This window comes from Corvus hawaiiensis, chromosome 1 (genome assembly GCF_020740725.1).
Source record: "Corvus hawaiiensis isolate bCorHaw1 chromosome 1, bCorHaw1.pri.cur, whole genome shotgun sequence".
In the NCBI taxonomy this organism is placed as follows: Eukaryota; Metazoa; Chordata; class Aves; order Passeriformes; family Corvidae; genus Corvus; species Corvus hawaiiensis.
The window spans coordinates 57077210-57092608 of record NC_063213.1 but is presented as its reverse complement, the minus strand read 5'-3'; the positions used below and the strand labels follow the sequence as shown (position 1 = coordinate 57092608).

The 15399-nt window shown below is 35.4% G+C and overlaps 1 protein-coding gene across 7 annotated transcripts in view; it reads left to right on the top strand.

Moving 5' to 3' along the window:
- The window catches only part of AKAP9 (A-kinase anchoring protein 9), a 105676-nt gene that overhangs the window by 52037 nt on the left and 38240 nt on the right, over positions 1-15399 (top strand). For all 7 annotated transcript variants that reach the window (XM_048305882.1, XM_048305871.1, XM_048305854.1 and 4 more), the window contains 10 exons: positions 473-578; positions 1059-1257; positions 1791-1887; positions 2616-2708; positions 4066-4437; positions 5035-5259; positions 6841-6981; positions 7528-7631; positions 8362-8567; positions 15105-15316. In XM_048305882.1, the coding sequence (XP_048161839.1) occupies positions 473-578; positions 1059-1257; positions 1791-1887; positions 2616-2708; positions 4066-4437; positions 5035-5259; positions 6841-6981; positions 7528-7631; positions 8362-8567; positions 15105-15316 (1755 nt within the window). The remainder of the gene's footprint in view (positions 1-472; positions 579-1058; positions 1258-1790; positions 1888-2615; positions 2709-4065; positions 4438-5034; positions 5260-6840; positions 6982-7527; positions 7632-8361; positions 8568-15104; positions 15317-15399) is intronic.

The following is a 15399-nucleotide window of genomic DNA, read 5'->3' as shown; positions in this document are numbered from 1 at the left end:
TCTGTCACATGAATTCCTTCTGCATGAGTGAGGAAGTGTTTGAAAGTGTGTTTGTGTATCCTGGTTGAGTGGCAGAGCAAGGGAATGATTTTAAAAAATGGAGAAAGCTGCTGTCCATGTCACAGAATTGTGGACTGGTTGAGGTTAGGAGACACCTCTGCAGTTCATCTTGTCCAGCCCCTTGCCCAAAGCAGTGTCAGCTAGAAAAGGTTGCCAAGAACTGTGTCCGGCTGAATTTTGATACTTCACAAACCGGGTGGGCAACTTTGTCTTCTTCAGGTTATGCATGCCCAGCTCTTCCAACCTCTCCTTGTACAACAAATGCTCCAAGCCTCCCATCTCCTTTGTAACTCTCTGCTGAACTCATGCCAGTATGTCCATTTCTCTTTCATACTGGGAGTGCAGCACTGGATATATTTGTGCTACTACTAGACAAATCGTTGTTAATTGCATTTACTTTATTATTATTTAGGTCAAAGAACCATGGCTATCTTCTTCAGAAAGGAGGAAAGAAGAGGAACCTCTCCATCTGGAAATAGGAGAGGAAAGTCTGCAGACTCCTTCACAGAGTCTAATGGGTAAAAAAATGTATATGCTGTTTTTAATGTATGTATATTCAGAAAGAAAGACAAGACAATGACTTCTAATTTTAAGTGATTTATATCTTACTACTAATTGAACATAAGAGATTTTTTCAGATTTTGAAGTACAATACTATGATTTTCTTAATTCTGTAAAATATTTCAGAATTATATTCTGTGATATATTTTTGGTTTAGTATTTTTTAGTTTTCCACAATAAAAATTTGTTACTGATATCAGATATTATTTTGCAAAATGGAAGATTAGGTTATCATTCTTTGTTATGGAAAAGTAGTCGATAGGATGTCAGAATTGGTTTTTAACTACATTAATTATTCAGTCCATCACTGCTAAATATTTGTGAAGAAGTTAATGTAGTTTCTTTCTTTCTTTCTTTCTTTCTTTCTTTCTTTCGTTCTTTCGTTCTTTCATTCTTTCGTTCTTTCTCACCCCCTACTTCAAATAACCTATATATAGATCCTACAATCCAAGAATACTGTTTGAAGGAGATAGAGAACCTTAAAAAACAACTTGAGGAACAGCATGCTCAAGAACTGGAGCTCCTCCGGTCCTATTTTCAACAGCAGCTGAAAGAAAGTCAAGAGAAGCACACTGCAGAGATTGTCCATCTTCAGGATAAGCTTCAGATTGCTGGGGTATCCGCTGACCACACAAGGTATTAACCAGTTTTACAATGGTTATAACTTTGTGCTTGTTCAAGAGGTGTTTCAAATAACCATTCGTGTAAAGCTATGTGTTTTACTTCAGAATTCGAGAAATTCTTTATAACCATATTGCTCTTCTGTAGTTTTGTTCCTTCAGGAGTTGTTAGGAGTCTCATAAAGAAATGACATAAACATTGCAAATTAAGTAGTGCAGCATTTATAATTAATAGAGGAAGATTTGTTAAATGGAATAATGTATAAAAGTAATTTCACATGTATGAACTTTATAGCAGCAATTTCAAAACTTCAACTCAGTAGACCACATTTAATCCTCTCCAGGCACTATCCTTTACATCTAAAGGCATCTTGAGTGGCTGTAGTTGCCTGAAATCAATTATTTTCTGGAATGACAGATAGTAATAAAGCTTGTGGTGAAGTTTAGGTCCACTTAACACATTCTGCTTTTCACCAAGTCATGGGCAATGAAATGCTGATTTTTTTTTTTAATTATTATTTCCTCTCTCTGCTTTTTGTACCTTTTTAGTGTATCCACGGATTCAGAAAGAAAGTTAAAAGAAGTCTTCAGGAAAGTAAAGGGCACAGAAAGTCTTCATCAGAAAAGAACAGATAAAGCATTAGAGGTATGGTATTAACTCAGTTGATAGCTAATATATATAAGCGTGACATAATTTAGATGCTTTGGGTTCTAAGATGAAGTTGAGAAAACTACTGGGAATTATGATCAATAAAACTTGGTTTATTGATGCTGGGTTTAAATTTATTTTATTTATTTCATCTCTGAAATAAGACATTTCAGTTGACTGCCTCTTACTAAGGTGGAAGAGAATTAGTGTTCAAATTCTGGGATTTCTTCAGGAATCTTTAAAATATTGTGACTTTTATTTAAAACGAGTTATGAAAGGAGCAATTGAAGTGAAATCCCAGTACTTTTGTAGTACACGCTGAACAGTTTAGGAGAAATTTTGAAAAAGTAATCCCAAAGATTTTAAGAGACCAAGTGCAAATGGGAAAGACCCCACGCATTCCTCCCCTAGGGGTGCTGGAAACTTGGCTCAAAAATTCTGCGTTTTGCAAAATAATGATGTTGTTTAGTACGGTGATTCTGTGCTGACCTGGTTTCACTGCATTTGACATCTCAAATAGTGCTGGAAGAAGAGTTGTTGCAAACTCAACTTTTAAGATTCATTTTGAAGCAGAAACAAGACAAAGTCTTTTGCCCGGTTCTTCTGTGTTGTGGTACAAAATTATGTGATTTGTATGAGGAAAAAATCTCTTGCCAGATTGAAACTTGAAACTAATGAAATAAAATCACAAATACATGGTCTGAGATTTCATGTTTTTCTTACAGCTTGGTAGGGAGATTGAAATTCAGAATGATCTGGATGTTATTCAGTTACTACAAAAGCAGTATCAAGAAAGGTTAGAAGAAGAAGTAGCAAAGGTATTACTTTTATTTCGTTACTTTAAAATATGTTTAAAAAATCTGTCATTTTAATTTGCCCTTTTCAACCATTTAGACAGTTGTTGTACCATGTGCTAACTTTTGTATGATTTATTTACAAGGAATTGTTTCATCTGGCTTCTGAATGGGAAAGTCTTGAAAAATTCTGAAACATTTTGATGTTTTTTAGCAATCCATCCTATTCCTAACTCACAATTTCTATTCATGTGGATTGTAGTGATGGTGCTTAAAACTTCAAAGGAAGTAGACAACATGCTACCATATTCTGCTCTAGAATTTATTTTAAAAATCCACAGACTTAGACTGTATTTCTTGCTACCATAGGCTTAACAGGAGGTCAGTTGGAAAGATTTTGCAGATGACAGTTTAATACTATCTTCTGATCATATTTTATTGTGCATTTTAGTATGTTGTGTAAAATGTGTAGTTTTTCTTTGGATCTGGTAACTCCAAAACAGGAAAAGTAAAATTAAGATTTTATAGGTAGAGTATATTTATTTGTTTGTGGATTTATTTACTTTTTGATTTGCAAAAAAGTTTCCACTTCTTTGCAGAAAAAAAAAATTCTCTTATCTGCTGCCAAGAAAACCCTTCCTTATGAGGAAACAAATGTTGCATTTGGTTAACATCAATTTAAGTTCAAAAGACAAACTCATATTTTCTGGAAAGGAAGAGTTTGGTGTTTTCAAGTGTAACACTTCTGTATTTATTATACTATTTCACACTTTTTGTAGCTTATGCTGTAAATGACTGTATTCTAAATCTAGAATAGAGTTGCTCACATGATTGGAGAAGGGGTTTATTTGTATTAGAGATACTTAATAACACAAAAGTTATCAGCCTGTTGTAACTGCAACTGCAGCTAGTTAGTGCCAATAATTTCTTTCTGGTCAAGTAAAATTCCATGTGTATCAAGCACATAGCACTGCTTTCTTTATACAGCCCAAAATTCCATGTCAGTCGAACTTTTACATAGGATGCTTGGCTGAACAGAGAAAGCTTAGCACAGCTGCTCATAAGTCAGTGTGCCAGAGCTTTTTGAAATCATCGAATAGGATCTTTTTTAAAATGAACGTGATAATTCCATGCTAAATAATCTATTGTAACTGAAAACAGCATCGTAGCTTATTAAACTACCTTAAATACAGAATATCTGTATTTTAAGATGTGACCATTTTCAGGATTGACAAGATATCTTTGTTCTTTTATCTTCCTGTTTTTCTCTGGGAACTTTTGGTATTTACATTTATATTGTTGGTGGTCATCTATGAGATTTCTTCAGTAACAGGAGATGCTGTGAAGCATAAACTCATACGGATTTCTCTTATTTATTCAGGTTATTGTGTCAATGAGTGTAGCATTTGCCAAACAGACTGAATTGTCAGGAATTGCTAGACAGAAGGTAGAAGAAGCACCAACACAGATTGTACATCAAGAGGGAATACATTTTGAAATTAAGAAGCAACACAGTGAAGAAGAGGTTGACAGCCTTCTTAGAAAAGCAACAGGAAAAGGCAGTAAGCATGAAGAAGAATTGAAATCACTTTGCAAGGAACTCAGTGAAGAGACTGGAGAGATCAACTCACTTGGAGAACAGCTTCATTCTAACAGCAGCCCTGATTGTATATTAGGACAGACCACACATACATCAGTGATTTCTGAAGAACTTTTTTCCCATAGCAAAGATCTTACAGCAGAAGGAACACCGGTAAGTGTTAAAAAAACCAGCAAAGAAAAAATGAGGATGAAAATTCCATTTAAATATTTCCTTTTCCCTTTCAAAGGGTTGACATCTTCGGACCTAAATTATCTACCCTTCTTTCCTGTGTGCTATGCCTGTGGAGGGGCATATGACACCAACTGTATTGCAGACAATAAATTATTTAAAGTCTTTTTGTAAGCTAGGTTATATTTTAGAGTTTATACAAAGAACAGATTAAAAATAGTGCTTAAACAGTTTGAGTCTCTTGTGATAAAGGATATCAGCTGAACACAAAAATTATTAAAGTGATGTAGAGCATATGGTTAGCATTTCATAAACATGGGGTGGGGCCTAGCTGGAATAAATAAGGTAAAAGGGAGTCATAAAAAGCATAAAAGTCAATTCTGTTGAGAGTTATTAGAAAAAAATTGTCTTTTTAAATGAAAAATAATCCTAAGCCTGGACCTTCCAAAGAAGCAGGCAACACGATAATGCTTTCATGACAGATACTTTAATTTATGAAAGCATTTTTTAAAATGTATATAAGTATTTCCTAGGAACAGTTGTTGAACATAAAATGCTAAAATTGTTGCACTGTTTCAGCGCTCTGGTGAGATGGCGGCCGCAGACACAGAAATGTCCAGTCAGCTGCTGTTGTACGAGGAGCGTTTGGAGGACATGCGGCAGGAGCTCGTGCGCCAGTACCAGGAGCATCAACAGGCAACTGAGCTACTGAGACAGGGGCACATGCAGCAAATGGAGCGTCAGAAAGAAAATCAGGATCAGCTCTTAGCAGAGCTGGAGAGTCTTAAAGTGCAATTAGCTGAGGTAATACAGAATTCAACCAGTGAGTTAATACTGGTTAACAAAGGGACATCACCAGGCAGATTCATTTATTTATGCATTTATATCTATTTAGAGAGAGAGAGAGACATGCACATATTTACTCTGTGCATGCCTACACAGTTGTGCACACACACATATCTGTTTGTACATGCAAACACATATATGCATATATTTATGGAAGATATATTTCTTTAATCAAAGCTCAGACAGTGATGGATCGATTTGGACTTCTGTAAATGTGGAACAAATCTGCAGTGCTGCACAGCAGCCAGAAGAGAGTGAGTGTGCATGCACTGTTAATCGTGCCGCCTCACAGATACATGGCCCTATGCAGGATGCAGGCTAGCAGCCATTTACATCAATGAAGCCACCAGCCATGGCTAGAAATACTATAAAATTCTTTGTTTTTCACCATTCAGACTTGAACAGTATCAGTGGCTTCCTGCAACAATGTGGTTTGGCATTTTGGGGTTTTTTTCCCCATTTCCAGGAGATAAGTCCTTACCAACTTTCAGAATGAAACAAAATCTGTGGGGTTTGGTGGGAAACATCCATGTTTCTTTGCCTTTTCAAACTTAACTTGCTGTCACTCTGTATCTCTTCAAAGCCTGCAGTAGATGTGCTAATGAAACTCATTAGTGTATCTTAATGAATAATACTTCAAAAATAGTGTCATTTATAGACGTATCTTTCAAGGATTCTTTCCACTAAAAGACAAAGTAAACAGAATTCAGAAGACTATGTCTTGCTCTAATTTAATTTCAACCATGTAACATTATCGAAATGCGCATGAAGGTAGTAATCAGTGAATTCTAAAATTCTTTGCTTTCACTGTGGTGTGGAGCTTCAGACCTTTTCCAAACCTGGTTCTGCTCTGTTTAAGTTTGGGCTTGAGGAATTCTGGAATCTAGAAAGCCAGTCACTTGTACCTTAGGAATCCTTTGCAGCAACATCAGGTGACTCTCCTAGCAGCTTTAAAGGTGTAACAGAATCATTTATCCTGAAAATCTTTCCTTTTGATATATGCATACTTTCTCCTCTTACTTTTTTTTTTTTTCAGTTTGTAACTGCATCTTTGTCAGGGTTGCAAATTCCTGAAACTGATAAAAATCATTAAGTAGAACTTAGGCTGCTGGGATTTTTCCAGTTTTTAATGCCAAGTATGTATGTTCATAAGAACTGGGTAGGAATGTATGCGTTGTGTTTAAGCCATGAACACTTCTAGCTCTTCTAAAAGAGAATGTGTGTGGACTTTTTATAAAAATAAGTTATTTTCATCTTTTTTCTTGTGCAAAACATGTTATAGCATGTAATATTCAGAAATTCCCTCCAGCTTGCATTGTGACCATTGCGTTTGCTAAAGAGCATAAAAATGGTATGAAAATCTTAAGGGAGGTTTAAGTATTTTTTCGCTATAGTCCATTCTAGTAAATGTTTGTAATGATTTAAAGAGATGGACTGAAATTTCATTGTTCAAGGTCTGTAACAAATTAGAAGTGACAGGATTTCCTTTACTCAGAAGCTTAAAAAACTGTGTGAGCCTCTATAACACTTCTTTCTCAGCGTGTCTCAATGGAGAATGACAGCCTCGTTGCAGAGAGAGAGAGGATGCTTTTAGAAGAACTGGAATCATTGAAACAACATTCCGTACCCGGAAAAGAGAGGCTGTTTTGTGAGTTACAAAACAACAGCACACAGACAGAGGTAAATATGGACTTCGACTTTCTGGGCAACCATGGCATGTAAAACCAGCAGAAGTTTCCTTTTCACTGTTACTCTTTCTATGTAATATATTTTTCTAAGAGATGTTGGGTATTGCTGGAAGAGAGCAGCTTTAAGAGTCAAGAGGTGATAGTGGCAAACATAGCCTTTTTACTTAAGGTAAGCAGAAGCTGGTTGAACAGCTTGAAGGTGGGGATTATTGCTACAGCTATTTCCTTAGGTAAACTCACTTTTTGATATTGCTATGGCAACACAAACAGAAAATACAACAACTGCTTAATCAGTGTAACAAAGTTCTTTCTAATTGGCCCTGCCTTGGATTTCCTGGTTTGGTCTTGTTAATATTTTTTTCCACACAGTAGGAGTATTACTTGATTTGTAATTTGGTGCAGAAGTATTAAAAAGAAATGACAACTAATTTAGGTTTTAAATTTCATATTTTACTGTATATAAGAAGAATATGTTGATTCTGACATGACAGGATTCCTGTCCTTTTTGTTTTCTCTCCCTCTGCCAAAACTTACTCAGAATGAAAATGAAAACCAAAATGATGTGAGAGAGCAGATCTTTGAGCATGAAGATGGGGGAAGAAAGCCTGATGAAACACCTTCAGCTCTTCTTTCTAAAGAAAGGTGCTTAGAACTGTTAAGAAAATATTTTTCTTAAATTTTGATAATCATGTTCTTGCTGTTATAGTAGTAATATTTATAAGCTTTATTCTGACTGGTGATAATGTGCATCTTTTGTTCTAGAAAACCATATTTCTAAGTTTATGTACTTTAGGTTAAACTGTGTCTTATTTTTTATAAAGCCTAACCGTGTAATGGCATAGAGGATGAGACAAATCTTATCCTATCTTACTATATATTTTGTATTACACACATTGAATCATAAACATTATTTATACACATATATTTATATACATATTGTATGTACATATGTGAATTAGGTTTATATTGTTACTAATGTTTTATTTTATAATCCCATTTGACTATTCTGTAACTTTTTTGATCTGTGTAGAGGAACAATTTTCTTAACAGTCATTTTGAGAAAAGATTGATTTTGTAATGAATACAAGGCAAAAGCAGACCTCTACTTTAAAAGAATAACTAGATAAAATGCCAGGATAAAAGTAGAAATATTGATAAATACTTTGATTTTTTACATATTTTGTACAAAGAACTGACTTTTAACACAACTGTGTATTTAGTATTTATATGATGTGGGATTTAGCCTTAAAAAAGAAGTCTTAATTTTGTTATTTCGATTGCAAATCTTTTCTGGTTGCAAGGGTGTATAAGGGATAAAACCCACTTGGAAATCATGGAAAAATGAGAGGATTGATTAGTTTCTGTCCTGCAGGCAAGTTTTCCAGAAGGCTAATGAAAAACTCATGAAGATTCTTTTAGAAGTTGTGAAGACAACTGTAGCAATGGAGGAGACAATTGGTCAGCATGTTCTTGGATTACTGGATCGGTCTGGGAAAGTCCAGCCTTCCAAACAAAGTGGATGGGACACTGAGGCAGAGGAGTCAGTGAAACCCTGCATCCGTGTGGGGTATGAAAAAGGTACTGATTGTATGGTTTTATATTTCATAAGTATCATTTGCATACTTTAATGACATATTTAAATGCTCTTAGTTTTGACTTTAAATTAAACTTTTTTTTAGGAAAAAGCCCCCACAACCTATTTTTCATTTGAATGCATATGACATATCTGCTTAAGAGACAACATTTCAGGAGTTTTCTGGGTCATGCCCCACACCAGTTACAACTCACATCTAGAGTCCTGTTGCAAAGTCTGCAACACAATAGAAAAGTGATTGAGAAGTAGGGGGAAAAAAAAGTTTCTGTTGAAGGAGGCAAAGAGAATGAAACATAGCTCCATGGCATCTTGCAGCACTTACACCCTCCACTGTATGTATGGGGAATGGGAGCTAGTGTCAAGGGCTGTATCTCCAGCAGTGCACTGAAGGTACATAGGTATGTTGCTGGTCACTGAGGGCAGCTGGCGTGGGACAAGCCTATATATATGCTTGTGGACTTCATTAGCTTCCTAAAGAGGTGTTTGCGTGCAAATTACGTTTTGGACACAGTTCCAAGAACTTCTTAACTGCCAACACTTGCCCATCAGCTGTTTCCAGGAGTGCTAGTTGGCACAAGACTAAAGGAGCATTTTGATGTTGTAGTTAGTTGCATACCAGTGTCTAAGAACTCTACTGGGCTCTGTTTATTTTCTTGTGACTGCACTAGGATAGTGTTCATTTCTCTTTTGGGCAAGAGTAGGTGCTCAATTGTATTGCCATTTAAGTACCACTGAGGTTGTGCACATGCATCCTGGGTCTTGCGTGGAACTAATGAACAACAGATCAATTCAGCCTGAAACTCATTATACATCTGGATTTGGCTGGAATTTTAACTACTATGAATGAGAAAAAGAACTGGAAGTCAAATACTACATTTCAGTATTAAGAAAGTGTCTATTACATGATAGTAATACAACTGGTAAACAAAGGTGAACTTTGCCTCTTTCTTTCAAAATGTAGATTATTGCATATTGTTGATTCCCTCTGGCTTTAAATATAGGTCACGTTAAGCCTCGGGGCAGGTTAGGAAAGGCTGTATGAATTTGTAGCACAGAGACATCTTTTTCAGTTGATCACTCAAAAGGTTATGGGCAATGAAATATATAAGGCTGTAGTCGAAAAATTTTTGAATTTTTCAAGTTAACAGCACTTTTATTCTTGTACTGCTGTTTCATTAAAAAAAAGTAACTTTTGTTTTCTACACATCTCACTGTATTTAGTTGTGAGAAAAACTATCTTTTGAAACTTTTGAAGCCTTGCCTTTTTCCTTAAATAGCAGATTGGATAATTAAGCTTCTGGCCTTAGTTTTTGATGCATTCAGTTTTGCCTGCTCTTGCACATCAGTGTGTATTCTTGTATTTGTCACTAATTATTGTCATTAACAATTCTTAATATGGATTACTTGCACTACATATATTTAGCAAAACGCAGTTCCTGGCTTTCATAATGCTACTGTCTAAACACACAATATGCCCTGTAATTGGAATGATTTGCTAATTTCTTGCAAAGTCTTGTGATGGAAGAGTACTCTCTTCAGATAGAAGAAAGCTCTATTCCATTCTGCTAGTGACAAGGTTTGACTGTTTGAACTCTTGTGTTTGCTGTTTTAGCGTGTTTTGAAGAGGTATGTCAGGTTTCACTATTCTGTAACAAAGCAGTGTGTTTGTTCATGTAATGCCCCTCCTTGGTACAGAGCAGCATTCAAACTGTCCACCTACCAGTTTTTCATTCCAGTATCCTTTTTGCATGCTTCCTTACATTCAGAATAACAATGAAGGAAGGAGTAAACAAAGTAAAAAGTGAAAATTAAAGAAGGGCCAGCCTTACAGTAGCTATAATGGCTGAATGTATGGTTTGTAATGTATCTGGAGTTGTATTCACAGTTCTCCTTTTTTGCTCTCCAAATGGTACAGCAGCATCCTTTCTGCCACTGGGGTCATGGCGCCATAATAGTACTATTTCATCAGCTAAAGTATTTGATTTTTCTTCAAATGGAATTAGATGACAAATTCTGTGTTTTCAGCAGTAGAACTCTTTATTCATTGCCTATACTAACACTAAATGGCTTGAGAGGAAAAATTTTGAAATTTTTCCTCATTGTTTTATGGAAAAAATAGGTGGACACGGCTTTTTTTTTTAAAACTGTGCATGTTATTTTATTTTCTAATACCTAGCCAAACAGATCTTCTTTTTTAATTAGTTAGGAAATCAGTAGGAGTAAATTTATACCAATAAAAATCTAATAATAAAGTAGTAAAATCAGATGTTTATTGAAGTGAATTCTTTCTGACCATCTGAACATTTACTGACAAACAAAACTCAGCTTACTATTTTTGCTGAGTTTCAGCATTTTAAAAGCTGAATCATTAAGGTCATAACTGCACCTGATTTATAGAGCGCATCAGGGTTTAACTAGGTTATCTGAAAGCACAGGATTTTATTTCTAGAAGAGTGAGTAAAGTTCAAATTTCAGTCATAAAGCATATCATTGGTAGTGAATGGCATTTGTGCACAGTAATCTGCTGACTTTACTTGGGTAGAGGGACTGCAGTAATGCAGGTTGCTCTGGAAAAGCCTGGGAGATTATGGCATTCTTTGAATATTAAACCCTCTTGCCTACTTTCTGAGCTCCTTATTTCTGAGCAGTGTACCAGGAAAAAGGTAATAAATAGCTAAACACTGCACTGCCACAAAACTGATTTTTTGTTTTCAACTTGTAACCCCCCTCACCTTAATTCTTTAGTGGAATCCCAGGAGTAAACTGAGATACTGGCTCTACATGATGCAGAATATGTATTGCTTCATAAATGTCAGTTGGCAGTTCATAAAAAGCTTCTGTATCTGAAACTTCTGAGCAAGCACTGTATAATTAAGCACTTTTCTTAAGATTTAGTGGGCCATGACGTCTGACGTGCTGAACTGCATGCTCCATAGCACAGGAGGCAACACAAACATTTGTTTCTTTGGTTGATTCTTTTTTCATTACAAGGACAGAATTTACACAAAGAGATGATAGTTTTACGTAGGCCAGTTATATTCTATTTATTATTTTGTATTGACTGAAAAACAAAATTGCAGGACAGAGAAATTTTGTTTAGTTCTGTGGGGGTGGGAGATTGAACGACATTATAAGGATAAACAAGTGGGGATTAGAAATTCAGTTGCCAGGGGTGATTAATGAGACTGGACAATATTTCTTTTTCTTGCTTCCACCACTGAAATTCTTGTGGAAAGATGCTGTACCAAGATGCTATACTAAGACCATTTTGGGGGGAAGAAGATACAGAGACTTTCACTGTGCGGTTAGGAAGGCATTTAATGTGAATTTGTGTTCTTAAGTTCCACTTCGTAGAAATTATAGGATGGATGTCTACATTTATCATTTGGGTTACCAGCCCCATGGTGTAATCAGAATTATTACAAGTTCTTTGTGCATTTGATACTTACTGGTTTTCCTTTGTTATCTTTGAGACTAGTAAAGTTTCCATGTGCCAGATTATATTTTCAGGGACAGCTCACTTTTTCTTTCCTCATTTCTTATAATTATGTTTCAGATAAATTATGATGTTTTGTTCTGAGATATTTCATATAACAAAATGATATTTTAATGTTGATTTGTTTTGTATTTATCCAGAAGAAATGGAAGTGAATTACAAAAGAATTGTCATAAAATACCAGGAGTTTTAAGTCTTATGAGTTCCTGGAGGCCAATTGGTGCTGTACTGGTCACTAGCAAGAAGAAATAATAATATTCGAGATATTATTAATGTAAGAAACATATTCTGGACCTGGCTTTTAAAAATTACATTCTGAGCTGCGATCACTGTTTCTAAGTTTTTCTCCAGATGTTTCCAGACAGCCAGTTCAGATGATTTTGCAACCAACTGCACATTTCTGCAGTCATTTTGTATAATCTTTATTTTTGTATTTTACACACAATCATCACTGCACAATTCAGATGTACCTCTCGAGCAAATAATTTACTGAAATAGAAGGGTGACAGGACATGAATTATGGGTTAAATGTGAGAAGGAAAACAGGAACATTGCAGAGATAATTTGTACTCCATCAGGAAAGAATTAGATTGTGCAATAACTAATATGTCATTGTTTTATCTTGTTTATAGCTGTGCTACTGTACTGTGGGCTTTTATTTTGTGAGATCTCTGAAGCTAAGCAGGGTCTTACCTGGTCAGTTCTTAAGATGAGTGGCCTCCAAAGAGCATCAGGTGCTGCAGTAAGTGTGTCGGTGGCTCAGTAGGGAATACATTTTCCTTCAACTCACTCTTTAACCAATACTTTGGCACAGCATTTGGAAATACTTATGCTGCTCGATGTCCATCTCAAATGAAGGTCCTTTCTACTCTGAGGATATTAAAGCTTCTGCATCACCATTGATATTTTGAAACACCCAAACCCAGCCCAAATTTGGGTGGTAAGAAGTCAAAATGCTATTGAATAAAAAATGTAAATTATTAATTTTGCAGCCTTCCTTATACGGCAGAGGGATGGAATATTAGGGTGTTGTGGGGAAGTTTTTATGGTCTATAAACCTGCTGCAAATATTTAGTGTGCTGGCAGAAAATAACTGCTAGCCACTGCTAGGATTCTACTAGAGGATTTTATAACTTATGTTCCAAAGTGCAGTACTCAAAAGTGCTTTGAAATCCTGTGTAGATGAAAGGTGCCATGTGAATGTATATTCTATTCATCTGGTTATTCGTTCCATTCATGCATATAGTGTGCTTCTGTTTTTTCCCTTTGGAGTGTGAAAACAGTTTGTAACATTATATCCCACATATCTAAAAGGAGATATGAAACAGTAATAATACAACTAGAAGAAAAAAATTACTAAATGCATCTGCATTTGAAATCTTAGCAGTTTTAAGAGAAAAGTAAACGAAGTGAAACCTTCCTGAATTAAAATCACTGTAGATTAGTTTGTTGTGTATGGGTCATATATATGGCTGCAGATATTATTGTCAGAATACTTGCAGGTAGGAATGTATGTTAAGTACACCAGGTGGTTAATCATGTAGCAACTTGTTAAAAAAAAAGCTAAAGGCAAACCTCAAAACTAGAATTTGACTTGCTTGCTAGGTTCAAACAACATCAACAAGAGTGCTCATATTGTTATATGCCTGCCAGTATTATTTGCCTACCTGGTTAGGAGGCAAAACCAACAAGACCTAACTACATTTTTAAAGTCAGTTTGTGAGATTGACCTGTTACAATTTCGATTCGATTTCTGTAGCTAAACAAACTGTTCTAGTTCAACAGTCACAATATGTGGAGTAACCAGGAACTCGAATTCAAAGATAACCCAGTGTTGCAACTTCATTACTAAACAGGCATTGACTGTTCTTAATTCATTTAGTCATACTGCTGTTCCTGAAAAATAAGGTATTTTTGAGAAAATCCTAAGCAAAAACATCTAATTGTTGAAAAAAAGCACTATATAAAAAGATTTATTTTATTTTAAATATGTTCCAGAAATATACTTCATTTAAATAAACTGTCATTTAAAAAAAATCTCCATAGTAGCATTTATTTCTGACATTTCAAATCTATCAGTCTAAGGACATAACATTTCTTTATTTTAAAAGACTTTATCAACAATAGTTTCTACTGTCACGATGTACCCACTGTATTGTTTTTTCATACTGAAAGTGTGATTTTAAAACATCTCAAGACTTTCCTTTCACTTGCACTGCTTAAACACAGCCTTGAATTCTAAATATGGCAAATCTGCTGTTTTCTAGATGAATTGCTATCAGTCTAGGCAAAGCTTGGTTCAGAAAGAATGGATAATGTCCTTAAATGGAATCAGACCTCATGAAGATTGAGAAGCGGGCAAGTGCCAGCTGGCCCAGCAGCAGGGAGAGTTGCAGTGCTGCTGCACTGTATTTGATTTGTTCAGCTACCCATCTTAGTATATTTTCAGTTCACTAATAACCATGCCGAATATTGTTATTCTGTATTCTGGTCTGTTTGTCCTAAGAAGCCGTCTGAATTGCATGCATGCCTTTCCTTTTACTCACTTGAGTTTGATTCACTGACTTGAACAGTTTTGTGTTAATGCACAGTAACGTAATTGGGTGTTGGTGAAACAGGGACTGACAGTCTGTTTCTGGTTTTGTTTGGGGTTTTTTAACTGATTTGTATTTTAAAGACAATCTTGCAAGTATTACTGCAAGTTATTCTAAGTACTAAGGGTTACTGGTCATAAGAAAGTTTTGAAGATGAGTGTCAGAGCCCCTAAGCATACTGAAAGTATGTTTAAAATATTGTCTGTTAATATCTCCTTTTCTCTTGCACTTCTGCTTCTTTTTAATTAATACATTGTTTATCTTGTTTGTGTGAGTTTTAGTATGCAATATTTCCCTTTCTGTTTTTGTGACTATGATGAATATTTTAATCATTTTCTGATTTGTCTTTCTTACTGTAACTCAGTTGTACAGTTTTTCATGTTTGCAATTGCTAAGAGTCTGTGTGAAATGGTAACTATTTTTTTTCCCAGAGTCCTGTTCCTCATATCATGGTATTAGTATGGGAGATGATGATATTAACGTGTGGTCAGGAGCAGCAGGTGAAGGACTGCTGAGCCAACATCTTGCAGAAAGTGGAATGGAAATAGATCCTGAAAATGAAGAGCTCATTCTGAATATTAGTTCTCGACTGCAGGCAGCTGTTGAGAAGCTTCTGGAAGCTATCAATGAAACTTCAAATCAGGTGGGGTTATTTAATAGAGAAGCATTTTACATTTTGTGTCTCAGTTGGGCTTTATTTTTCTTGTGATTGTGTTTTCATAAGCC